Source organism: Cololabis saira, chromosome 1 (assembly GCF_033807715.1).
Source record: "Cololabis saira isolate AMF1-May2022 chromosome 1, fColSai1.1, whole genome shotgun sequence".
Taxonomy (NCBI): Eukaryota; Metazoa; Chordata; class Actinopteri; order Beloniformes; family Belonidae; genus Cololabis; species Cololabis saira.
The window spans coordinates 15,795,231-15,822,400 of NC_084587.1; the positions used below are offsets into that span (position 1 = coordinate 15,795,231).

Here is a 27,170-nt window from a genome sequence, read left to right on the forward strand (position 1 = left end):
TTTACATAAAGCACTAACGTCTCCATGAACACACACAGAATCGTTCATTATGCAAATGTTAACAATAGGTTTATTGAGTACTGTGAATATTTTGTTTAAAAATCCAAAATTTAAGACAGAGCTGTACATTTATATGTTCACAGTTTAACGCGTTCCCTTTGAATTGCCAACATTTAAAATAAAGAAATTGTTTATTAAAGACATAACATTACAGAAATGTATAACAGAGTATCAAAATCATGCTTAATAAAAACCTTTAATTGCCCTTTCAGTTTAATAATCAGTTATAATATATCACAACTTACATGTACATAGATACAAAAAACTAATATAGGCCAAAACTGGAAAGAGTATCAAGAAACAAATGCAGACCAGTTGAGCTGCTACATTCGGTATGTGTATTTGTATATGCATGAATAAAATACATGAGAGGTTATATAACATGGGAATCTGACAAACCAGGAGACCTGATCAATTTGACCAGAAAATCTAGGAATGATTTAAAATATTTGGCTCTGGGAATGTAAAAAGTGCACATTGGAGATGTACAAAGATGCTATTTAAACTATTTTACTCTCTAAAAGCTGTTTAAAAAAAAAAAATTGTTCTCTAATATCACGCCATTTAGTGGCATAGTATATTTCCATTTGAGTCATAGAGGAATATTCAATATTAATTCTATAAGATGGGCTTTAAATACAGCACAACTGCTCCTGAAGCAACACAATTTAAGAGCAGTTATCCCTGTTTTTCAATTTTCTATTCTTTTTAATTATAAAAGTGTCAAACAATACAAAAGTCTACCAAAGTGTCACATCACAAATCAAAACAAAGATACATTAACTTGTTATAATAGGTAATACATTATATTTATTTCACCCTTTAAACAACCAAGTGGTGTCTTCTCCTCACGCACACAATAATGCCCCTGTGCAGCAACTTTCACATTTCTGAAAGAAAGCATTGATAAACACTTCACTCTGACAATGAATGAGACCCACAGTCCCACTTTTCTACAAGCAGAAGCACACGAGACTTAGACCGAGCCACAAGTGCACATGCTCTGCTGTGTGTGCCAAGTATATAATGTATGCCCGAAAGAAAAGCAAGCATTAGCTACCTGTCTTCATTTCATGATGTAAGCTCGTAGAGGCAGATGAGGTGTGTGGTAGCGAATAGAAGAGAAGAAAGCTTCTGATCAAGAAAAGAAAATAAAGCCTATGTATGACACAATGCACAGTAGGTGTGATATGATACATTCTGGAAGGATTCACATTTTATTGGCTTAGCTGGCGAATGACATGTGTTTTTTACGTGTGTCTATAAGCCCACGGTTGATACATAATGGTCTGCAGAAAAATGAAAGCTGATGTTGCACAAGGAAGCTTGAGAAAGCCGAGACATGCAGTTTAGTTCTACTGCCACAAGAGGGCGGTGTTCTCAGGCCAGCTGAGACGCTGCAGGCACTTAAAAAAAAGAAGTGTTCGGACCTTCCACAGCTGATCAGAGGTCTGAAACATCCACCAGAATATCTTTTAAAATGCTGACACAAGCTCCTACTCAGGCTAATGAGGTCAAGAGGGTCAAAACCCTGAGGAATATTTCCCCACTTCCTGTTAGAGTCCACTTGTCTAAGGCCAGCTGTTTGAACGCCACCAAGGCAAAGTAGTACAGTCCAAACGATAAACCCAGCGCAGAGTTTCTCTCAAGTGGCCCGTTTCACATGGTGAGGTGGCGTTTCTTGTGCAAAGCCAAGTGGTCGGACCGGGAGAAGCTGCGATCACAGTTGGGACAGTGGAACGGTTTGACTCCCGTGTGCTTGCGGAAGTGTCTTGTGAGCTCGTCTGAGCGGGCAAACTTCCACGTGCAGCCTTCCCACATGCACTTGTAGGGTTTCTCCCCTGCAGAGACAAGTAATGAGTTGTTAAAAAAAGGAGTGCACGGTTGGAAAGGTAAGAGGGAAAATACAGCTCATCTGCGGGTGAAGTGTCTCACCGGTGTGCGTCCTGCGATGTGCTTTCAGGTGGGAGCTTTTGGTGTACACTTTGTTGCAGCTGGGGAAGTCGCAGCGGTAAATCCGGCGTTTCTTCAGGGAGTCGGGAGACTCGGCGGGGGGAGGATGGCTTGAGCTTGTACGAACAATTACTGATGGGTTGTTAGACCTAAGAGACACACAAAAAGAAAAGATAAATTAAACACTGTTGTTTGATCTGTCTTTGTCTGATATGACCAGCAGAGGGAGCCAAAGTTGTTTTTCACATTGTTGAACTTTACTGTAACTGCAATTTTTATTTGGCTGCAGGTGTTTTTAATACGAGATAACAACTTCTGCCAGTCAGGAAGCTGAAAAACCCCTCCCTCGCGTTTCCCAGCTGCCACACCTTCTCTTTTTCTTGTCACCGGTGTGATTGCTGATAATTCCATCTCGTTCAGTGATTCACCTTACTTTGATATGAGCCCTTGCGTGCAGTTAAAAATAGACTAAACACTTGTGAAGTACTAGATTGTTTCGCTACGCCGGGCAAACTTTAGGACTGTCTTTGAATAACTATAAACTTCTGTTCTTTACAAAAATCTAAGATCAGAGTCCAGAGAAAATACAGACAGAGCATAAACAGTACAAGGAGTTGTCTTTCTGCCATGTCATGAAAGACTTTGTGCACGTGTGTGTTTGTGTGAAGTGTGAAGTGTGTGGGTGTGAATTGAGAGCAGGTGTCAAATGTTGAAATATAAATCAATCCTGAATAAAAGCATGTGCAAAAGTTCCCCTGCAGCCCACACGCTGCCTACCTCATCATTACTGCACAGTAGAGCAGCTCCAAATTATTCATCGGCCATAAAATGTGTGTTTTTACAGAAGAGGTGCTGACAGATAATGTCACGCCCCCTTGCTTTTCTTTCTGTTGGGTTAATTTATTTCATGGTTGATATGACAAGGCAACCGCCCTGACAACGAAACAAAAGATCGGGGTGTGTTGCACCGTATACACACACACACACACATTTGTTTGTCTCTTTAATATTGATTGTAATGACACCTTGTAAAGAAGGAGTTTACTGATTTATCCCCAGTTCTATGAGCAGATGCTGATAGACTTCCTAACTGCAGGTTTTGCCAGATGGCTCAGCTGAAGTGCATGGTCCCCGGCCCCTAAGGAGATGAAGTAAAGAGCTTGACTGGGAGGTTTGGCTCCAAGATAAGAGCAGGAAATAAGAGAATATTAGAGACCACAAAAGAATGCCGAACTCGAACACGTACGGGATTTGTTGGGTTACACAATTGTGTGTTTGCATCTAAAGGAAATCTTTTACACATGTGTGAACGGACATGAAAGGACAACTGGACATTTTTGAATTTGTTAAGACACTGGACTGCAGCCAGCTGATAGAAAATGTATTTTACTATCATTAAGGGTCAGTCATGCGTACGCAAGGAGACAGGAGGAGAAACGTTTCCCGAGAGACTGCATTAACTCTCCTGAAATGATGCATATAATTCAGGGAATAATAAGTGATCATCAAAAGAAACTGGCAGCTTCATCAAGACTGAGACCCGACTGCATCAGCATTAAAGTTGAGACTGAAAGCCAGAGACTTCAGAGTTACGTGACTGATTTCATCTCAACTTCCAAGTGTGAGTCGCAATCTGCCAAAGATAAGCTGACTGCTCGATCATCCGATGATTTATGGCTTCGTTTTTTTGTTTGTTAACGGATTAAAATAAAATTGGAAACCAGACATTTGTCTCCAGCATCATGAACGGTAAATATTTTTTAACATCCATTACTGTCTGACGTCAACAGTCGCTGTGAGAACCAGATTAGTCCTGTTATGTTGAAGATTTAATTAAAACATTAGCTCAGCACAAGTGTTTTCGCTCAGAAAGTGTTGATATGTTAGTTTCCAAATGTGTGTTTTTCTTGGAAATTATTCACATCCACACAAATGAGTCTTATTGCTCCAGAATATGAATAATAACTGTTGTATTACACGATTTCCTTGCCAAGAAAGTTGAAATAAGATTGTAGCCGTACTTCTGGGACTGACAATGATGCCTTCAAAGAATCCCGACACAGATGGAGCTGAAACTCGGTAACTTAGATTTCAAGTTAAAAGGGAAGTGTTGTTGCAAAGCTTGCAGCTTGTGAAACTTGAGGTGTTTCTCGGAGAGCCGTTCGCTGTGGTCTACTCACTCAAGCTCGTGTGGTATCCTGATGACGGATGATTTCACCTCGTGGACACCGTGGAGGTCGATAGCGAGTTCAGAAGGGCTCTCCGATTTCCTGGGTATGAGCAGGTCGTGGCCGTCGCCTCGCAGCTCCAGCGGCTTTGAGGAGTGAACTGGGTGGAGGAACAACAATTTGAGAATTTGATTTTGAAATTTTTACACACACAAATGCTGGTGGTTTCTTGCTTTTTCTTTAAATTAAGAGTCTGACTGATGTGTCACCTTTTTTGGCCTTTTACACCATTTAATTTTTTTGTTTTGTTATTAAACGTGTATAAAAGTCCCTCTGAAGATGACACCAGCAAACACACTTGGAAATGCTTATTTAGCTGAGAGTCATGTGTTCACTTTGTAAGTGCACACATGACATGTGTTGATGGTTCGGACCAATGCGGTTACTTCAGTTGACCAAAGAAAACAGAACAAAAATAACACTTCTTCCCTACAACATAGGATCTGCTGAAACTATTATTCTGAGAGAAGAGGAAATGAAAGCCACTTCTTCATTTTCAGTAAATGTCAATGTTTATTTAAGAAGAAAGAGATGAAAATGAAGAAGAAAAAAATGCATTTGTTTTTGTTTTTACATTTTGACTCATATATTACTATAATTATCATCACGATGCGATGTTTCATTGTCAATTAGATCATTTAGTGTTGGAGTCAATCGTTGAGAAAATATTGTGCACGGCGTACCGTGCTGATAAAGCTCAAACATGAATTACTGTACATAGAATCCATGATACGCTTACTTAAGCTTTCTAAGCTTTCTGTAACTAGAAAAAGCGTCCACATTTTTAAAGGTAGGGTAAGCAGTTTCTGGATGATGTCACATCTGTTGATATTTAAACAAAGCCTTGAGCGATAACTTCTCCCTCACAGGTTCTCCAAGAAAACATGCCCTATCACAAGGACATACCCTCCCGCTGGAGAAATGTTTGTTATGGGTTGGGGGACCAGCTGCCCCTACTCTGGTTGTGGGATGCATATGATGGCCAGTTTTTTGTTTTGTTTTGTTTTGTTTCTTTTTAAATTTTGTGGTCCTGAAAGTAACTTCAGGCAAATGCAGGCAGAGAGAGAGGGAGACATGCAGCAAAAGGTCACATGCTGGGATTCAAACCTGCGCTAGCTGCATGAGGACTGTAGCATCTTTGTGCTTTGTTTTATTTGATTTATTTCTTCATAAACTGTATTTACAGGATTGACAGTTTGTGGTGATGAGGAGATATTCACTGACTGTTTTATGTTTTCAATCATATCGAAATGCTTACCCTACCTTTAGGCCCCTTTAGTGCTGAAAGACGGCCTTTTATTCTTTGTTCGGGAAATTCAAACTACAGTATACTCAGACTTTATGTAACTGTGTCCCATAGTGACATACATATATAACCCATGCAAAGCTCGTATTATAGTAATCTAGGTGAGGCATTTGAAGCAAATCGGGAGAAGAAAATAGAGAATAACGTCATCTGTTGTGGACATTGGCTTGTTTTTAACTTTGCAAATCTTTTACGCGCACAAATAAATTAGACTACACTGTAGGAAAGTGAAAACCCCTTGAAGCATTATGGTTTTCTTGAAAACAGCAATTAAATAGATACTGTATGGAAGTACAGGACTGTCTCAGAAAATTTGAATATTGTGATAAAGTTCTTTATTTTCTGTAATGCAATTAAAAAAACAAAAATGTCATACATTCTGGATTCATTACAAATCAACTGAAATATTGCAAGCCTTTTATTATTTTAATATTGCTGATTATGGTTTACAGTTTAAGATTAAGATTCCCAGAATATTCTAATTTTTTGAGATAGGATATTTGAGTTTTCTTAAACTGTAAGCCATGATTAGCAATATTAAAATAATAAAAGGCTTGCAATATTTCAGTTGATTTGTAATTAATCCAGAATGTATGACATTTTTGCATTACAGAAAATAAAGGACTTTATCACAATATTCAAATTTTCTGAGACAGTCCTGTACTTCCATACAATATCAATTTAATTTCTGTTTTTTTCTGTATGTTGTAAACAGGTCTTACCTGGATGTTGATCTCTGCTTCGGCGGTGGTGGTCGTCGTCATTGGCGACAGACGGGCTCACTATTATCGGCTGCTGCAGGTGAAGATGCGAAGGGTAGAGGACGGGCAGCGGCACCATGACCGGAGACACCATGACGCCCGACCCTTGGATGACCCCCGAGCCCGAACTGATCATCATGGTGGGGTACGGCATGGTGGGGGTGGGCGGCGAGAGCGGGTGGGGGGGCGAGGAGTGCAGCTGAGCGTGCTGGTGCGGGGAGCGCGGCGACGCTTGGCTCCGGTGGCAGGGGGGCGAAGACGGGGACCTGGGAGGGGAGGCCGGGGAGGAGGCGGTGGAACACGGCCGGGACGAGGAGGAGGAAGAGGAGGAGGACAGTGTGCAGGTGGAGGAGGAGCGCTTGCTGACGGACAGGTCCACGGGCTCCAGCTGGGTCTGCGTGGGGTTACTGGGGGCGTGAGACTGAGGGAAGCTGGGCAAGTGCATTCGGTAGAAGGGGGTGGGATGGGGTAGGATCACTCTGTACGGCTCTGGTGTTTCCACTAAGGAAGGGTAGAAAGACTGTGGGAGGGAGACAAAAGAGGGGAGTATTTAACATTTCCGCTCTGCTTTGAGTAACGTGGAAAAACATGTTGTTTTTTTTTTTAAACCACACAAACAACTACAGGCAGCCAAAAAATTAAATGTTTGGGAGCAGATAACTGTTATGTTCTACGTGTACGGTGTGTGTCTGTGTGTGTGCATGCGATCGTTAACCCACTGCCTGGCAGTGTGTGTACCCATTGTATGTAAATGTCCAGTGTACAGGAGCCTGTTTGTCCAGGAAGAGCAGGAATGTGGGAACCAGTATGTCTAGACACGTAGCAGGAGTGTGTAGGTGTTGTATCTCTGTGTGAGGTGGAGGTGATGGTGGTGGAAGGAGCACCAACAACATGTTCAGGCGTGATGGCAGCACACACACACACACACACACACACACACACACACGTCTCACCGTCTCCATGTCTGCCTTCAGAGGGTAATCATACATCAGCATGGCTGCGAAGGCCAGGCTCCTGCAAGACAACAAACACCTGGTTGTTAGTACACACACAAGTACACACACAATACAACATTCATCCTGTTGAGGGCCATTAAGCATCTATTGAATTTAGTGTGAACTTGTGAAGAAAAAAAAATAAAATATTGGTCATCAGTGTTTTCTCTCGCCATGATCATTTTTTTTTAAAAGACTGTAAACCCTCCTTTTCTTTGTTCCTCTTTATCTGTCTCATCAGAAACTGTCCCTGGATCCTTGCCTAACAGAAACTACTCTCCCTGACTGTTACTGTAGTCTGCTACAGTCTTCACGTTTATCCCCTTCTCGCCTCCAACAAATGCAGTATTTATGCGCACCAACATGTCGCCACGATGTCGCCACGGCCCCGTTATTTAAAATGGATTGTGAAATACGGATAGATTTACCCGCTGCTGATAGACATAATCAGCATTGTTTGAACATGTTAGACGTGAACTCGTACAAAATTCATCTATGTGTAAAAGTCCTGAAGTCCAGCTTTAAGTAGAATTAGCAGCACAACATTGTAGAAATACAGTTAAAACCTAATCTTGTTTAAAGAAATGTAAGAAAAAGAAGCAAAGCTGCAGATAATTAATCCTTGTGGCAGTTTGGTTGGTTCTGCAGCAGGTCACAAGATAAATCTGAAGGGTCATGATATGATTAATGAGGCTAGAACGGAAGAAACATTTAATCAAAGGAGATTCTCAGGCTCTCTTCTAGTCTTTTTTTTGACTTAGAGACTTATGGTCGCCTTCCTTCAAGTTTCTTAAAGAAAGAACATTACTTTAAATGAGATGCTACATTTTCTAGTCTAAATACATGAAGCCATCAGAGATACCAAAGTAATTGTGATGCACCAGCAGAGTAGCAAAAAGACACCTGAATCAAAGACCACGGACTGTTAGAGCAGCATGAAAACACAGATAATGAGAAAAAAGCTGGTGTGCAACCAATAACTTTTACAAAACAGTAAAAAGAACCAAATGAATTGCTGCGTTGACTGAGACAACTGAAGAAAACCGAAAATCACATCTTTGCAGGGACCATTTCGTGTCAACATCAGCATTGCATCACATTCTGACAAACATGATGATGGTCACATGTCACCATCACTGCATGAAAATGTTCCATTCTGAACATATTTATTGATTGTGTATGACAAAGTTCACTTGTCTCATCTTTTCTTGCAGAGAATCGCCATAGTTTTAAAATTACCTTATTTCCATTGCGTAAGAAAACAACTAACCCACACGGTTCTTGCATCACAGAAAGTAGAGGAAACGTGAGGCAGGAGAAAAGTGAATTTAATTCTTAATCCAGTAAATCACTTCAGACAATAGTCTTAAAAAAATGTCCTCATGCGGTCCCGGATAGCTCAGTGGGTTGAGTGGGAACACCATATACAGAGGGTATCGCCATCGTGCAAGTGGCGCGGGTTTAAATCGCTCTCTCTCTACCCAAGTTTCTTATCCAGCCACTTTCAAATAAAGGACACAAGAGCCATTAAGAGTCTACAAAAAAGATCTCTCCTTAGATTTGTGCCCCTCAATTAGGGCTGGGCGATATATCGAGATTTTAATATATATATCGATATATTTTCAAACACGATATGGTACAATACAATATCGTTTATATCGATTTTTAATTTTTTTTTTTTTTTACTTTTTTTTTTTATGATTTTGATATAGCTTATTTTGTGACAAATTGACTTGAATGTTTTATTTGAGATTTGCACAAATGTTTTGTTATTTGCACAACTGTCAACCTCAGTGGAAAAGTCTGCCTGTTACTGTCTACATTGTATTAATTGCAGTGTATTTTAATTTAATTGTTATGCAGGAAAGGGAAATTTCTTTTATTTTATTCAAGAAGCATTTTTATTCTATATATGCAGGCAGTTTATTTTTATTTCATTTGTTTTATACATTTTGATATTGTGCAGACCTCTGTTAATAAAGGTACCTGTGTGACATTTGGCACGAGGCTTTGTATTAAAACTGACAGTTTTTTTAAGGGTTTTTTTTGGCTTTTAAGGCCTCAGAAAAAAATGAAGCTAACAGAGATGCTATGCTATAATGCTTTGGGGGAAACCCCAAATAAGGCACAGAAAAAATATCGAGATATATATCGAGTATCGCCATTTAGCTAGAAAATATCGAGATATGACTTTTGGTCCATATCGCCCAGCCCTACCCTCAATACATCTGCAATATTTCACAGCTAACTGGTGCGTCATGTTAACATAGATGCTGTCAGTCTACATGATAAGAAGCATGTTTACCGGACATCACTGGTAAACTACACAACGCTGTTCCCGTACGACTCTATGGCGCTTCATGAGACTGCCACCAGTCCCAGGTGTCCCTTGAAACCTCCCAGTATTATTGACAAGACATAGAAACCCCACACACCACGTCTCAAACATGCAGAAACACACACTCACCCTCCACAGAGGCCTGTCAAGTATTTGGATAAAAGGGTGTGATGTTTCAAAGGAGCTTCCAGTTACATTGGCTTTGAATGGCCAGGTGCACCAGCGGTTGACTGTTTGTGCCCTAAATTAGTGTGTTTGTGAGTGTCGCCGTGTGTGTGTCTGTTCACCAGAGCATGAAGGCAACATGAAGTGTCAAAGAATGTACCCTGAGGGAGTTTGCGTACGTGTGTGACCTGATTAAAGTCCACAGTCTGGAGACAAGTTAGCCTTTAATTATTAACAAATGGTTTGGGAACACAAGCCATCACTCCCCAGAACACACACACACACACACATACAGGAAAGCAGACAGACACAGAGTCCAGATGGGGAGCAGACCAATGGGAGAGCAGGATGCTCGCTCGCTGGATCAGGAAGGGCGTGAATGTGACGAGTGAAGCCTTACCCTCGGTCCGGCTCTAAAGGAACAAAGGCCCGAAGTCAGGTGGGAACTCAGACTATGCGTCTGTGTCTGGGTGGGTGTGTGCGCGAGCGTGTGTGTGTGTGTGTTTTGAGGGTGTGTTCTCTAATCCGGGTTTGAATTGTACTGTAGTTCAAGCACGGGTCAACCGATTGTCCTACTATAGTTGTGAATAATATACTGAACTGACAAAAGAAGAGCACAAAGCACAAACAGATGACGACACAGGAGCGGGACAAAGGAAGTTGGTTCCAGGTAGTTTCACTGAAAAAAAACAATTCATTTAAGATATCCTAAAGGCTGTTTTGAAATACCAGCGGCCACTGCGGAAGTTTCCACTTAACCCACATTTAATATTTCAAGTTTTCATCATTGGAAAACCTCAATGAGGCATCAGCTGTTTCAGGTCTCAGCTGTCAGAAAGCTGTTGATATCAAATTGCACTACATATTTAAGTGTTTTTCAGTGCATTTGGTAAGAATCAAAACTCTCTCCGCATCACATTACCATAACAACGACTTTTGGTTGGTGTGTAATTAAATGTTATAGCAGAAATAATAATTAATATTTATATTCATGGTAGAATTGATATTTTTTGTTGAATAAAGATCAAAATGATTTTGTTACTGCTCTATAAATATGCAATGTGTTATAAACAATGTAATTATTGTTTAATTTCAGGGTTAAAAAAAGATCTGGGTTACTTACTAAAAAGCATTATTATAGATATAAGTCTAAAAACAGAATTTTAGTGAGTTTTTGCTCATCTTTTGATATTTTTCAGGAAAAACCTTAACCCTAAACTGTCTAAATAGTAGGTGATTAGTTCTTTGTCAACTGACTAATTGATTTACTAACTAAAATTGATGAATTTTGTTTTACATCTAGCGCCTTGCAGACTAGAGCTGCCCATCAGCGCCCTCTAGAGGCGAGGGAAGTAACTGCTGTTAAAGTTTTGAAAATTAAGGCTCCTACTGTTTTGCAGGCTGTGCGAAGCAGTGTCAGTATTTCTTAACTACTGTTTATGAGTGAATCATTTAGACTTGCATTAAAAAAAAAAAAGCTAAAAAAGGAAACCTAAATTCAATACAGATGTACCCACGATTCAGTGAGTCTCTGGAATGCAGGATTGTGAAACAGCTCTTTACGTCAGATTTAAGTCAAACTCAGGTATTAATTCAGTTGTACTTCTGAACTTCCATGAGCAAGCATTTATGTGCTCACGCGCCACAGAAGAAAAACTTGGAGAAACTCGCCTATGTGGGCTCCTCAGGAAAGAAACTAGGGAAGGAAAGAAACTAGAACAGCCTGTGTCTGACAGCACAGGCTCAATTCTTCAAAAGAGCACAAGCAGAACCAGGAACACACAATTCTTTTAAGAGTTCATCTGACAGTCATGCCGTTTTGACAAAAAAAAAAGCCTGGTCACACACTTGTGACACAATTTGTCATTACAGATATGGATATAAGTTGCTTACGGCTTCAGTGTGCTAAGTGCTCATCGTTCCTTTGAGCAGATGATAGACATCACACAGTAGCAACGTTTCTTTTCTTTTTTCTAACCTAATCTAATCGAGTCCTTCTACAAGTGTCTGAGCTTTGGATTGAGGATATGAGAGCTAGCACGCCCACAAAGACTCACAAAGTTTAAAAGCATGAGGTTATTCACGTCCTACTGATTGATATCAACTGAATGGGATTATTTCAGTTCAGTCTCTCCTCCAAGAGGCCGCCTGGAAGACAGAAACCTCCTCCTCCTCCTCCGTGTTAGAAAATTAAGCAGCTGCTGCAGCTTTCTCTTTGAGGAAATTGCACATTTTTGATAAAGGGAACATTAACTCGGGTTGTTGAGGACTATTTCCCCCCTTGTGCAAAAGTGGGTGTGTGTTTGTGCATGTCTGCAAATATTGTCCTTCTAGGTCAGTGGAGCTACTGTGTGCTCAACCCCAGCCCACTCAGCAAACACTTCCCACATCCCTCTTTCTCTCTCCTTCCTTCTCCACCCCTGGACTGCAGATCTTCTCTTGCACCTCGTCTTCACCCGCTCCCCAGCAAATCGCTCATGTCTCTACTACTGTATTTATCCGAACCACACTGCACCCCGCACTCTTCTTCTCCCTCTTCCCCCCCCCATCTCTGTGAATGATATAACAACATGACTGAGGGGGGAAAATATTGTGGCTTGGAGTCCCTGGCTACCAACTCATCTGCACACACACACACACACACACACATACATACTTATACACACAACCGCACACCGAGTTTCTGCTAGCTCAACAGAATACACACACTAAATCACTAAAGGGCTAAATTATTACAGACACGCACACATAAGCACACATGCTCTAATGGCAACAGGCTGAACATGATGAGATCACCAGAGAGACCAGAAACCTCCAGACAACGGCTTTGTCCAAGAACACGCCGCAACACACACATGCACACAAAACCCACAATTCCCTGCTTCTGACTTCTACTTTATAGTCTTTTTTTTCTTCTTCTTCCCCTTGTTAGTCTCCCCCGATGTTAGCACGGTGCTGTTTTATGTCACGACAGTCATTTTTGATCCAAAGTTGCCCAATTTCAAGAGCAATGATTACAGGGATGTTGCTTCACTGTTTGCAGTCTTGAACCTCGTGTGCACGCTGCAGCTTGACTCAAACTTTGTCACTGATGTTGCAATTTCTTTTCAATTTAGGACCCTAGTTTGTCTGACTCAACCAGGTGGAAAGCCAATATTCCAATGGTTTTTTTTTTTATTTTTATTTCGCTTTGTCTCGGTTCCTTTTTTCGTCTAACTGCTTTTCTCCTTCTTTAAATCCCTCATATGCAAGTGTACCTCCCTGCTTTCACTCATTTCATTTCAGCTCTTTACCTTTACCTCTTGCTCCCGACTCCCCCAATAATGCTCTGCTCTGCTGACTCATTCCACTTGAGTCCTCTTATTTTGGCTTCACACTCCTTCATCTAAGCTTCCTGAGTAACCTATCCGTCTCCAGAATACACTCCACGTGCACGTGTAACACGCTACTTGGTCCCTCTTGAGCTCCCCTCCAGCAGACCGTGAGGCCACGGGCCTTGCAGACCTCAAGGGAAGCCAGAGAGAAAAGGGAGAGGATGAGAGGGAGGGCATCAGGAGGGGAGAGGAAACGGGATCCATCATCACGCACATCCACACATGCAAACGTAGACGTTTGAAGAAACACTGCGAGCTGTCAGGGAGCGACAAAAGCAAACATGCATGCACACACCTCCAGACGAACTTGTCAAGGAGAGCACCGTTTTTTGAGGCTTTGCAGACAGCTGAGGACAGAGGGGAGAAGAGAGAAAGAGAGAGGGGAGAAAGAGGGAGAGAAGCGGAAGCCCTGAGAGTTCAGTCCGACTGTTATTATTTCCACACCGCGCGATGGGTTGTGGGGGGGGGGGGGGGGTTAAAGGAGAAGGAGGGGGAGGAAGAGGAGAGTGAAGCCAAATGGGAGAGGGGGGGTACTGCTGAGGGGGTGGGGGTGTGGGGGGCTCATGGTTTCCTGTCTGATCCCCTCCCCACCATCACCACCACCACAAACTGCACCTCCCTACCCCGAAGAATGAGAGGGGAGAAGAGGGGGGTAATGAAAGGAGAGAAAGGGCAAAGAAAACAGCCGCTGTGACCAAACTATGTCAGAATGGAAGTGGAAACAACAAGGCAAGAGTCATAAACACGGGGGGTTTGTGGGGGGGAAATTAAGCGGGTTTCAACCAAAAAATGACAAAAACTTCAATGAGCCTCTCACACAAGCGGGGAGAGCCAGTGAGATAATCGCAGTGGCTCAATCTGGCGGTTTGAAGACGGCGACACAAAATCAAGAGAGTGTGTTTTTGTGTGTGTGTGTGTGTGTGTCCCCTAAAGCAGGACTTTGTGTGTGTGCGTTGACACGCGCTAAGTTGTGTAACTTCTCACAGCTTTTTAAGTTTATGAAAGTCTGCAGAGCACAGTGTCCTTTTCCCCTTAACTTCTCATGGAGAATCACCAACTATTCGGCGTCCAGGGGTTTAATGTTTTACCGTAATGTTCCCTTGGACATGCCCTTTGAGCAGCTCACACACACACACGCACAGACACACACGTGTGTGTGTGTGTGTGTGTGTGTGTGTGTGTGTGTGTGTGTGTGTGTGTGTGTGTGTGTGTGTGTGTGTGTGTGTGTGTGTGTGTGTGTGTCTACACACAATTTGGTGCATTTTGTTCCACCAGATAACATCAGCCTGTTGATTCAGGAAAGGAGGCGTAGGGATGGGTGGAGTGTTTGGGGCGTGTGGGTGTGTGTGTGCACAAGTGTGTGCTGTCCTAATGTTAGATAAATAAAAATTTACTAAAAAAAAGAAAAAGAAAAAGAAAAAGACACACAACTCATCTTTTTCTTCTATATGTTTCTCGGGACAGAGAGAAAATTAAGTGAAAACAAGAGTCAGAAGGAAGAGGAGAGATGTTGCCCTCATTCCACCCGTCCACCCCCCACATCCCTCTCTCCTCCCTTCTTCCTCCCTCCCTCCTTTCTCCAGGCTCTAAACAGGATAAGGGCTTCATATGCCAAGTGGAATGTGTGACGCAAGCCTCAGCCTTGAAACAAAGCACAGGAAACAGGCAGAGACAGAGACGGAGAAACACACACACACACACACGGGGAAAGAGATGTGCGCTGGGAAAGATGCAGCGAAACCAGGGGACCGCCAGAAAGAAAGCTCAGGTGTGACGGAGAGTAAAACTGGACTCTGTCATCAAGTCCCACCCGCTCCTTTCTGCATCAAGCACCCCAAAAGTGTACATATGTGAATCACTAGATGATTTCACTGCTCGGTTAAAAGAAATCTGTCAAATGAGTATATGACTTTTTTTTTATCACCTCTCAATATTCCACCATTTCTTCACGTGACCGTTTTTTTCTGTACATATATTTTCTTTCTTTCTTTCTTTACTCATCCTGGTTTTTCAAAAGTCAAATTTAAAGATACATTTTTCCACTATTTCTAAAATAAATGATTGTATTACTTGGATATAAAATACAATGGATGATTAAGATATCAGCACAGTATGGTATCATCACAGTAAATCTCATGTGCACTTTACACTATTCTCTATCTGTTAAACATTAATGTAAAAGGGGGAAATATATGTTAATAAAAATGTTATTACAATGATGGTAATGACATTCACATATAAACAAAATATAAACGGTTTCACATTGTTAAATGCTATTAGACAAGAAAACAATCATGTCAACCCACATCTGTGTTAATTAACAACAGCCAGTTTGTAGGACTCTAAATTCTTGTTGTATAAGTCATCAGCCAAAATCAGAAATCATGCTGTCAGAGGATTAAAAATAAGACCATAAAAGTCCTTTAAAAACAGACTTGAACCTTGTACCCGGTAATTAAAAGGCGCTTCTGTGGTAAGTAGTCTGGAGTAATTAATTAACTAATTAATCACAGGGTTGCACACCAGGATGATCTCCCTGGGGGAGCAGTTCTGCAGTAAAGTCTCAACAAACAAGCGTCGGTGAGTTTGAAAATACCCCGTTGGAGTTGCAGACATCAGTATATCCAGACAGCCGGGACGCGCTGCAGATGCAGACCCCAGACTTACTTCTCGGATTAGGTACACGCTCCGGTCCCGCAGGGGAGAGTACTGGCGTTTCACAGCTGCCTTGCTCAACGGCACAGGGGAGGAAAAGAAAAAAAAAAAAAAAAAAAAAAAACTTAATTAGACAACTCCTCAGAAAAAGTGACGCAGAAGACGCTCGGCTCCCCGCCGGGACTCTGACATCAGGCTCGGGGAGAGGATTAAAAAATAAATAAATAAGTGCGACCGGTGAGCGGTGAGAGATGGCTCCTCAACAAAACTTCCCCGGCTTACGAAACTCTTGTCTCTGCGTGTTTTCTCACGGCGAGAGTGTGTAAGAGTGGGTTTGTGCGGGTCCGCTTTTGTCGTTTAGGAGCCGCTGCGGCTGTCACGTGACCCGCTGTCGGCTGTCCTCATGGGGGCGTGGCCAGGGCGGGGTGGGGGCGTGGTCAGGGCGGGGGCGTGGTTAGGGCGGGGCGGGGCGTGGTCAGGGCGGGGCGGTCCAGGTCAAGTGTGAACGACCGTGTGTTCAATTTCACATTTTGAGCAGACAGCCTTGTAGCATCCTATAATGTAATCATTTCCTGAAAATGTAATAAAATTTGCACTTAACTCAATCGAAAATGTAATAAAATCTAATAATGTAATAACTTCACCAATAATGTAATAAAATATCCTGACTGATATTGTAATAACATTTTTACCGATAATGTAATACCTTATTACATTATTGGGAATTTATGACATTTTCAGGTAGGTCTTTTTTTTTTTTTTTTTTTTTTTCTAAAACTGATAATGTAATACTTGACAAATAATGTTATATGTTCATTTTCAGCCCAGAGTTCTACATTTTGTGTTTTTAGTATCTAAGAATGTTATATACACTGGATTTGAAACACCAGAATGACTATTGGGTTAAATTGCAGACTTTGAGTACCATGTAATAAATTCCCAATAATATAATAAGGTATTACATTATCGGTAAAAATGCTATTACAATATCCGTCAGGATATTTTATTACATTATTGGTGAAGTTATTACATTATTGGGTTTTATTAAATTTTCGATTGAGTTAAGTGCAAATTTTACAATTTCAGGCGTTATTACATTTTCAGGAAATTATTACATTATAGGGTGCTACAAGCCTGCAGGAACTGTTAAGCCACTAGAGCAGCAAAAGAAAGACTGTTCATTAACCAATGACGTGCATGTGCCATAATACATTTTTAACCTAACTTTTTAAGAACAAACTTATAACCCACCTGTTTCTCCAAGCTTTTAAACATTAGCACTGGTTCCCTGTCTCTTCCCGGATCAACTACAAAATCCTGCTACTCACCCATAAATGCATCAATGGACAGACACGCACCACCATACCTGCAAGACCTCACCACTCCACAAACATCCACCCGTTCCCTCAGGGGGGGACCGAGCCTTCTGCTCATCAGCACCACGCCTGTGGAACCGGCTCCCCGCCCAGGTGAGGGCTCCACAGAACAGGCCTGAAAACCTTCCTATTCAGGAAAGCTTTTAACTGTTAAGGAGAGTAGAGAGGAGAGGACGTTGGCGTGTTTGTTCGCCGCTTCTCAGTCTCTGAGTTTGTAAATTTTATTGACACTGACCTTTTCCTGTACTTGTTTTAACTTGTTTTAATCTTGTAAGCACTCTGAGATTCCCTGAATGAATTGTGCTCTATAAATAAAATCTATTATTATTATTATTATTATTAGTGAGAGGGTTGTTTTATGACCACCATTTTGATTTTATGTACTTTTATTCTAGGAGCTTTTATCAGTATTGTCTTGTTTTTATCGTATTTCTGCTTTTATTGTAGTGTTTTATTTGTGTGATGTCATTTTATTTTTTGTGAATCACCTTGTGACATTCTGTTGTCTGTGAAAGGTGCTGCTATATAAATAAAATTGACTTATTACTAACTCTGTCATTCCCCCACATTATTTTATATTTCGGAGCATTCTGTTATAATTCATTTTGTCATTAGAAGCCTATATGAGACATTTAAAAATGTAGAATTTTCCTTGTAATCTTATTTGATTTCATCACATCATTCAACATTCAATTCAGCTTTAATGGTATATACATATTGACAAATGGGATCTCTAAGGCACTTTAAATATATAATGAATCTATTTTCAAATTAATATATTTAATACAAATCCAATTACAAAAATAAGTGTCTTGCTTAGTGACTGGATCTGTTGCCTTACAGCAAGAAGGTTAATGATTCAAGTTTTTCTGTGTTGAGTTTGCATGTTCTCTGTGCTTAAGTGGGTACACCGGCTCCTTCTGACAAACAAAACAAAAACAATGTGTGACAGGTTAAATAATTCAACCTGTCACACGCCTGAAGGGATAAAGTGTGGATGGATGAATCACCCCCCCATCTTAAGCAATGAAAAGGTGATTGTGGAAAGGGAATACTCCTTTTTAATCTTGAATCCTATATATATATATATATATATATATATATATATATATATATATATATATATATATATATATATATACACACAATAAGGAAGTTTGTGTTTGGTAGATTATTTTTTTGTTGTAACAATTCTTCTTGGCAATAACTTTCATGTCCAATGTACCAGTGAAAGCCTGTTTATTTCTCTTTTAAGTTGTAACTTATTTGTAAGGAACCTGCATTTGCAGGAGGGGCAGCAGAGCTGAGTATGTGGTTTGTACCTGTGAAAACTTTGCCAAATGTTCTCTGCCAATACCAAACAGTTTATTTTGCTGTCACTATTGACTCTTGGTTTGAGCTTCAGAGGGCTGTTTCACAAAAGTAGGATTAAGAAATCCAGGATAAGCCATAAATCCAGGCTTGTCATAGCGCGGTCAGTTTATCCTGGCTTCATCCGTTTCACAAAGGCGAAACCAGGCTCAGGAGGTGCGGCTTTGTCAAGCCAGGTGTAAGTAATCCAGGTAAATGTGCGTCCACAGATGTCTTCAAAAGGCCATGAGATTGATCACAGATTCACTGATTCTACAACGGATAAATTGCATGTGCCCTACTTCTCACCAAATGAGCAACATCTTTATGTGGAGGCTTATGAAGAAAAAGCAAATACTACAGGAATGAAACCCTGCCTCTATTACAAAGGAGCGACAAAGGGCATGGCAAACAATAGCAGATCGCCTGAAGGCCTAAATAGCCTAAAATACACGTTTTCTAACCACTACTCTTAACGGAAAACGTAATCATTCAAGGATTTACCTGCCATTTGCTCAAATGAACAACTTGAAACGTATAAACGAACAGTGGAAGTCTACAATGTAATGTACAAATCTGAGAGCGGATTAATTCAGGTTACTGTGCAGGCACCATTTACAGAGGCTATTTTCCTCGTGCAAGCAAGGGGGGTTTGAATCCCGGCCTGTGGCTTTTTCGCCAGTGGGACCAGATTTATCTTCTCATTACAAGCAAAAAAATCTTGTTACATTGGCAGATTTTTTCTACTTATTTTAAGTGAGAATCTACTTGAAACAGGTGAAAATTGTTGTTTTTTCCAGTGATGAGTCTTGTTTTAAGTGTAATGAGATTTTTTTTGACTAAAAATGAGACATACTAAAAATGAGACATTTTAACTAGAAATAAGACAAATATTCTTGTTAAGATTTTGAGTTTTTGCAGTGTGTAGATTAACACAGGCAGGCACACACACACACTATTAATAATGTAGCTATGGTGGGCACACAATCATCACAACAGCCTGCTACATTGCAGTGTAGCTATGTGTAGCTATGGCATTGTTTGTCCCATCTCCGAGACCATCAACTGCCTTAGCAAAATACCAGTAGCAATGTTAGTGTATGACAACTTCTTCATAATTAACAGTATTGTCAGCTTCATAGCTAAAGTTGCTGAACTTACCCTCAGATTCAAGTGTGCGTTTCTTTCTCTGAGGGGAGGCAGCGGATCCGCCGGGTGGGTTTACGCCTCTTTGGCTGGGGAGAGCGATTGTTACCCAACCACAACTCAGGGAAAGGATTATCCTTTGTTGGTTTTTAATCAACAAAGTGATGCGAACAGACAAAAATGTTGCGGGGTGTTTTTTTTACATTCAATGCCTTCAGCCAGTTCCATGATTCCGAGTCGGTATCAGGCTTCCGAAAAAAGTAAACAACGGAGCGCATGGACGTTGCCTCTTCGTAGCTGGTTTGCGGTCGTAGCACTCTCTATCTGACCACTCGTCCAGATGCTTTCTCCAGTTCTTACAACCAACCAACGCACACGTCGTTCCCGAACCACTTTTGTTCTGCGAAATATCCATTTAGTTCCTCTTTGTCAGTGCTATGTCGGCACTCGGCACAACGCTAGTCCGCCAGAACGGAAGTGGACTGCATCGACGGGGGGACGTCAGGAAGTAGAGCGGAAACGGCTCATAGACTTGTCTATAGATGGATGCAACCTACATACAAACGTAATACATACAAACGTAACCTGGAATGAAGTTCAACTTTAGAAATAAAAACATCTTCATTTTAATTTACAGCTATGAACCTTGAACAAAGTCCTTACAGTGTATGCAATAATTTAAGTGAACCTTTATAAACATCAGAAAACAGTAACCAAATCCTACCGTATTTTATAATTATTCATTTTAATTATTTTGTTATTCTGGTAATTTTTTTACCACCTACAGTAAATAGTCATGTGCACTTCCACAAGCGGGAAATATGTGTCTGTTTCCTCATGACGGAGAAGAAAGAATTTTTCTCCAGAATTCAACATGCTTTTGGCACTGATGCATGAAACGTGATCCTCAGTGATTAATGTTAATGTTATTGCTAATACAATAATTAGAAGTTTTAAAACAAGTCAAAGCCGATGTCCCTGTTAAAGCAGTAATAATACAATGGAAGTGTTGTTATTTCGTAATGAATATTCTACATTTACTTGAAGACCTGGTAATGACTTAATTAAGGGTGACCATTGGCTTAAAATAGGATTTTCATGTGAAAATCAGATGCTTTAAAACAGGAGTGAGCTATCCTTCCTCGAGGACCGGTGTCCTGGGTGTTTTAGCTGTTTCCCTGCTTTAACACACCGGATTGTCATTAACAGTCGTCATCAGCTTATCATAAAGGTCTGCACATGTCCGCTAACCACACAGTCATTTGCATCAGGTTGTGCTGAAGCAGTGAAACATCTCAAACATGTAGGACACCAGACCTTGAAGACCAGATTTGCCCACCCCTGCTTCAAAATATAATGAACACAGTTTGTGCCACAGTCTTAGCAAGCTGCTTGGTATATTTCCTTCATCTCATAATGTGTTTGTGCCTCCTCGGCAGCCACCTGTCACTCACTGACTCCTCACCGCCCAGCCTATCTATGTATCTACTAGTCTCGGTCATGGTAACGCTCAGGCTGACACTTAACCGTATAATGAAATCATCATTGTGGCTTCATGCCAGTCCATTCTGGTAACCTTTTTTTTTCTTTTTTCTTTTTGTCCCTGTCTTAGATTACCAAGTCTAGCTCTTGTTTACCTGCCTGGATGCCAACACATCCTTCAGCAGTCCTCATCAGCCAGTTCTTCCTCCTCCATTCTACACTATACAGTTAAGCATAAAAAAAGCATAATAAAAGCAACCCTGTATACCATTGTTTTGTTTAGTTTTGAGATTTGTCGTACCACTTTTCGTTAAAGTTTGTGCAAGCTTAGCTATTCTGTAGAAAGAAAGAACAACAAATGCACTCTACTATGATAAAGTGCACTGAGTATAAGCAACATTAGAAAAATGTGTCAACATGTCACACCTCGCAACATAATAATTTGGATGCAGCTTGCAGAGAAACACTAATGGCACTAGATTCAATTTACTGCGTAAAGCACAGAGCACAAGGCTACGAACCAGAAACCATGGACAGAAAAAAGTAGAAACAGAACATTGAAAAAAAAATGCAAATAAAGCTGCTTCCACTGACAACTGAAGAACTTAAAAATGTTCAAAGGTTAATTAAATGTTTCTCCTTCCATTTCCTCTGGCCTGTAAACATCTGACATGACAATTGCAACACAACTGTGATCAGTATTGTAATTACGTAATTATGTAATTAAGTCTCATTATTTTATATTGTCATGTTGGCAAGCGTGTTTAAGCTTGTGCAAATTTGTTATTTATTTATTTCAAATTTTTTAACTACTGTATCTGTAATTGTCACCCAAAAAAAAGCATAATGTAAATATTCAGAGCAGCTGGTATCAGTCTTAAGCCTGACTTTCTGACCCTGAATTTGAGAATAAATTCTCAAGTAATTCTTTGTTTTCATACCCAAAACGCGCCTTCAGGGATAAGTGAACATTTGTGTGGGACAGTGGTACTCAACCATTTTTGAACTAATGTCTCCTGACCTCATCAAGACCCATGAAACTGGACTGCATTCAAAGCAGCTAGAAACCACATGCTCTCTCTCTTCCGGTGAAGGGGATTTTTAATTCATTGATTTGTTCCTTTATTTATGCCTCAGCGTCCTCTTTTCTGCTACCTTGTTCACAGTGCCCGACGGCATTCACTGAATGTCCCCAGGGGAGCGGTGATGTCCCCACTGCCAAACTTCTGTTTAGAGTCATGCAGTTTCTGGTAAACTGCCATAAATAGAAATAGTTCTAAATAATTTGAACTACTACAAAGGAAGCAAACACATTGTTTGTGTCTCATGGCACAAAATGAAACATAATCGTGAGATTACAAGAATCATCGTTTTGCCTAATATCAGCTGGAAGAAGAACAAAAGTAGTAATTATAATATTTGAGCTACCCATGCTGATGCAAATGAGTTTCACTCAAGCATGTGAACAAAATGACAGATTATTGATTTATGGATAACCACATTATATATGCATTAAGGAGCAGATCATTGATTACGGCTCTCGCAGCCATGGAAATATTTTGCATAATGTTATGTCCAATAAAGTTTCCCATATACTCGCTGATAAACAGAATTATTAATTCCAACTTCATTTATAGTAATTCCATAGTTATCATTACCTAAGTCTGCATTATCAATCACTACAGTGGCTTCTACTTCTTACATTTTACAAGAGAAAGTGAAAGAGGAGCATTTTTTTGTGAAGGCAGCATCGTGTAGTTGTAGTTGAGGCATGAATAACGTGTCAGCATGTTGACTAATTTTAAGGATAGAGATTATGCAAATTTTAACAACTGCATTAACCTTCACACAAACATGTAAGAGCAAACTGGCCTGTTTGCAATCACAGAGACAAGACTGAAATTCTTGTGACTGGCCAAAACTGCCAGAGACAGAAAAATCTGTTCCTACATGCCACGTCATGAACAAGTCAGACGTCTAGGTGTTGTTTTGGGCACTGATCTCTGTTTTCTTCATTAATTTGTACAGTAAAGTTCACCAAGCCTTCTCTGTATTGCTAAAAAATATATGCAAATAAACATTACAAAGTTTATCTCTCAATCTGATGTTGAGAACAGTTGAATTAATATCAAGCAAGTTAGACTGTCATTGCGCTCTTTTATGCAAAATCATATAAACATTATCTCAGAAATCTTAAATTCATCGCGAATACAGCAGCCAGAATTATTTGTTATTATTGTTAATGAAAATGAAGAATAAAAAATGAAACGGACAGTAAAAAAAATACCCCTCTTAACTGAAATAATTTTTTTTATAAAGCGAAAACTAAATAAAAACTTCAATAATGCAAAACTAACTGAAACAAAATGGAATTGTGGGCAAAATGAACTTTTTTATTTTCATCTCACACCTTGTTTCTTGAATTTTTGGCACTTTATTTTTATTACTCAAAGGAAAGAACAAAACTTGGCATTGATGATAGGATTCTTCGATCTGTAAGTCAATACCTTAAAAACCAAAACTAGTACTAAAACGAAACAAACACTAACCAGTTTTTCAAACTACACCTTCTAGCATGCTTGTAAAACTAACTAAAACTAAACTGAAATAATCAAACAAACTGAAAAAATGTGGCAAAAATAAAAACTATTATAACTTTCTGTGCACAAACACAGAGAGGTGGATATTTTACTTTAGTACTGAAGTCACTTCATTATCATAGCATTCAACATCATTTTCATTTCAGGTTTTTTCTGCTCTTAATAAAAGGACTGGCTGATCCCGCTTGCTAACTGTTTATAACATTACGAGGTGCACATCCTTTAGATGATCCCAGAGTATCTCCAAGTCCAAGTTCCTATCCCCGCAGGCCTGTGATTAACAATTGTGTTTGTATGTTATACTCATCTATCATCTTTTATTTTTGTAACTGACGTCGATCTGAAAAGTTTGAAATAAACTTAAAATAACATATGTAAACCCGTTTTGCATGGTCCTGTTTTTATTATCCCTATGAGGCGTGTTAGAAGTCCATATCGTCGACATCGTTTGTTAATCGCTTGATTAATGTTGTCTCTAGGCGCCTTCCAGAGACCCAGAACATGACTCCCGAGCAATTATTCCATAAACATAAACTATGGCAGATAAAAAAAACTCCCGTAGTAGAAAAATCTTAAGACAAACAGTAGCAAATAAAAACTCCCCTTTAGGAGGGAAGAAACCTTGAGCAGGACCTGGATCATCAGGGGGCACCCACCTGCTGAAGGCCAGCCGAGCAGAGCAGGAAAAAGCTAATCGGAAAGAGAGAATGAAGAACAGAAAGAGATTTTTAGGAAATTTTACAGAATAATGATGGATTGAACCTTTCAAGATCAACCCTTAGATAAACCGCAAGTCTGTGCAAAGCGTCAACAGTTTTCTGTGAGGGATGTGTGCATTGCCGAGTAAAGAAAAAAATACAGACATTTATCTTCATGAATGTGGGAACTGGACAACTGTCAATCAAAACAATAACTGCTCTGTGACTTCTCAAACATCATATGAAAATGATGTGCTTAGTCTCCTACAAAACTCTGTTTTAAACCTGTATTTGTATCAAACACCACTAACAATGAAACGACAATAAAACATATTCAGCATTTACCTCTTTTTTTTTTTTTTTTACTTTATACTTTAACACGTGCATTTTCGCGCCCACCGTGTCACGGTTAGTTGGAAGATTTTTTTTACATCAAAAACCTTCTGGCTTTCGGACAATAACGGCAGTCTCCACCTTTCCAAACCACCCCCGCCCTTGACACACACACCCTCAACACACACGGCCTTATTGTCCCAGACTTTTTGTTTTTTTTTACTACCTATCCAGTTTCCTAAGAATTACGTAGTCTTGTTTCTGCCAACCACTGACAGGGGTCGTAAACAATTGGTAAAATAAGGTCCTGTGTCTGCCACCAACTGACAGGAGTACATGTGTTCGTGACACCTAGGTTATGTAATTGAAGCATTTTTTATTTTTATAACATTTTGTGCCAAAATATTTTCTGGAAACCAAAGCTATCACATTTATTTCCTCATAACTTTAGAGTATCATAATGGACTTTACAAGTGCAGGCATATCTAGCAGCATGTTCACCATCAATGTTCTGGGGTGGTTACTATGTTATAAGTTAGTGGTTATTATTATGATTATAATTAGGATTATAATGATTACTATTATCGTTGTTATTATTATTACTACAAGTAGTAGTCATAGTATATCATTTTTTTAAGCTCTTGTCTTCATCTTTTCTATCTGTATCAAACAGTAATAATACATTGGGAGAATGAGATTAAACTGAATCTATGTATTGAAACTATGTATATTTTGAATTAATTTCAACATTAAATTAATTCAAAAGTTTAAAGTAGTTTATATATATATATATATATATATATATATATATATATATATATATATGTATAAGTTAGAGCGTAGTTTTGCCTGTCCAGTCTACAAGGCCAGTAGCAACTACACACGAGAAGATTATATCCTCAATTAATATCCGCACTTTTTACAGGCACGAGTTGGTTTAAATAATTTAAATCCTTCATTGTGTCCAAATATGAGCCATGTTTTTGGAGTTGAGCGTTGAGCTACTTGATTTTGAAGCGTTGTTAAGGCCAAAACTGAAACATATCTGTATTTCACAACACTTTTTACTCTATATGTTAAATACACAAATAAGCCTTATAAACTGGGATTTTCTGCTATTATTGGATTTTTGTTTGAATACAAACAGAAAAGCTATTGCTCACAACCCAAGAGAAAAGTTTCATTACTTCCAGCGCACACTATCAGTGAATGTCAAGGATCGAGCATATATGTTTTATCAGTAGTTTCATTATCACAAGTTTTATGCATTATTCTATTATCTCTTTTTAAGGTTTAATCATCTGGGGCCTCATTTATAAAAGAGTGCGTAGGATTCATACTAAAAAGTGTACAAGCTGAAAATGTCTGATTTATAAAACCGTGTGCACGCACATCTGCACGCAATGTTCCCTTTATAAATCCCAGTCCACCTGGAAGGTTGCGCATGTGAATTCGCCTCATATCCCGCCCTCTACATGCCCACTTTATGCCATGAATGGTCAATGCAAAGTACTTGATGACTGTATTTGCATATAAATGAGCCTGCTGAGCATGCGCAGCGCTTGCCTGCAGCCTGTTTCTGCTGTGCGTCTGGATGACTGAGTCATGTGTCGAGCCAGGCCACCGTGCCACTAAATTTCACGGAGACCGAGATCGAGATGTTGTGGATGAGGTGGAGGCCAGGAAAACGACATTATTTGGTGATCATAGTAGTGGCATCACTAACAAAAAGAAAGCGAGTGAGTGGCAGCACGTCGTTGCTGCGCTGTAAACGCTGTGAGTGCCACGGACAGATCTGTGGCAGAAATAAAAAAGAAGTGGTGCGATCTGAAGGTGGAGGCCAAGAGGAGAGTGGCCCGGCACTTATTTGTTCTGTCCTCAGTCACTCTACAGTTGGAATGGGTGGGTGACGAGGAGGTTCCCGGCACGGCGTGTCCTGGCACCACGGCTGCAGCACCAGCAGCACCAGCAGCACCAGAGCGTCCCAAGCGCATGGCGCACCTGGAATAGGCCGTGTCCTGACTGACGCTGTGCTTCAAACACAGAGGGACACGATCAGCGCTATCAACGACGTGAAAAATGAACTGCAACAAAAGCGTGCAGTGATGAACACCATGGCTCAATTAAAGAACATGTGAAGAAAATATAACATACTTGTCTTCTTACAAATCTTTCAAGTCCTGTTTTGTGCGCACGCAAGCTTTATGAATGAGGCCCCTGGTCTGTATTTGTTTTATATGGATTTACTAAACGCAAACTATAGCATTACATCACAGTCTGACAAAATATGTAAAATAAGAAAAAGAAATCTATTAATTCCCTTATTTCATAAATAAAACCAATAGATTTA

At 40.1% G+C, this 27,170-nt stretch overlaps 1 protein-coding gene across 3 annotated transcripts; it reads right to left on the minus strand.

Annotated features, from left to right (window-relative positions):
* Window positions 1–47: 47 nt before the first annotated feature.
* klf3 (Kruppel like factor 3 (basic)) lies at window positions 48–16,174 on the minus strand. 3 transcript variants are annotated; one of them, XM_061710856.1, is made up of 6 exons: window positions 15,848–16,174; window positions 7,262–7,322; window positions 6,270–6,828; window positions 4,194–4,341; window positions 1,996–2,162; window positions 48–1,901 (listed from the first exon to the last, which is right to left on the minus strand). In XM_061710856.1, exons 2-6 carry the CDS (start codon window positions 7,301–7,303, stop codon window positions 1,720–1,722), a joined length of 1,098 nt encoding a protein of 365 aa, XP_061566840.1. In that variant the 5' UTR covers window positions 7,304–7,322; window positions 15,848–16,174; the 3' UTR covers window positions 48–1,719. The 3 variants fall into 3 exon arrangements, with proteins under 3 accessions (XP_061566840.1, XP_061566821.1, XP_061566848.1); XM_061710837.1 differs by having other exon boundaries at window positions 15,777–16,174; XM_061710864.1 differs by lacking the exon at window positions 15,848–16,174 and adding an exon at window positions 9,771–10,045.
* Window positions 16,175–27,170: the final 10,996 nt, after the last annotated feature.

What these genes read in the sequence shown, in the direction of transcription:
- klf3 (XM_061710837.1), bottom strand. Translation starts at nt 15,796, where the DNA reads ATGTCTGCAACTCCAACGGG. An exon ending in ATGTCTGCAACTCCAACGGG is followed by an intron (nt 7,323 to 15,776) that starts GTATTTTCAAAC and finishes GTTGTCTTGCAG; the next exon opens with GAGCCTGGCCTTCGCAGCCA. An exon ending in AGGATACCACACGAGCTTGA is followed by an intron (nt 2,163 to 4,193) that starts GTGAGTAGACCA and finishes TGTGTCTCTTAG; the next exon opens with GTCTAACAACCCATCAGTAA.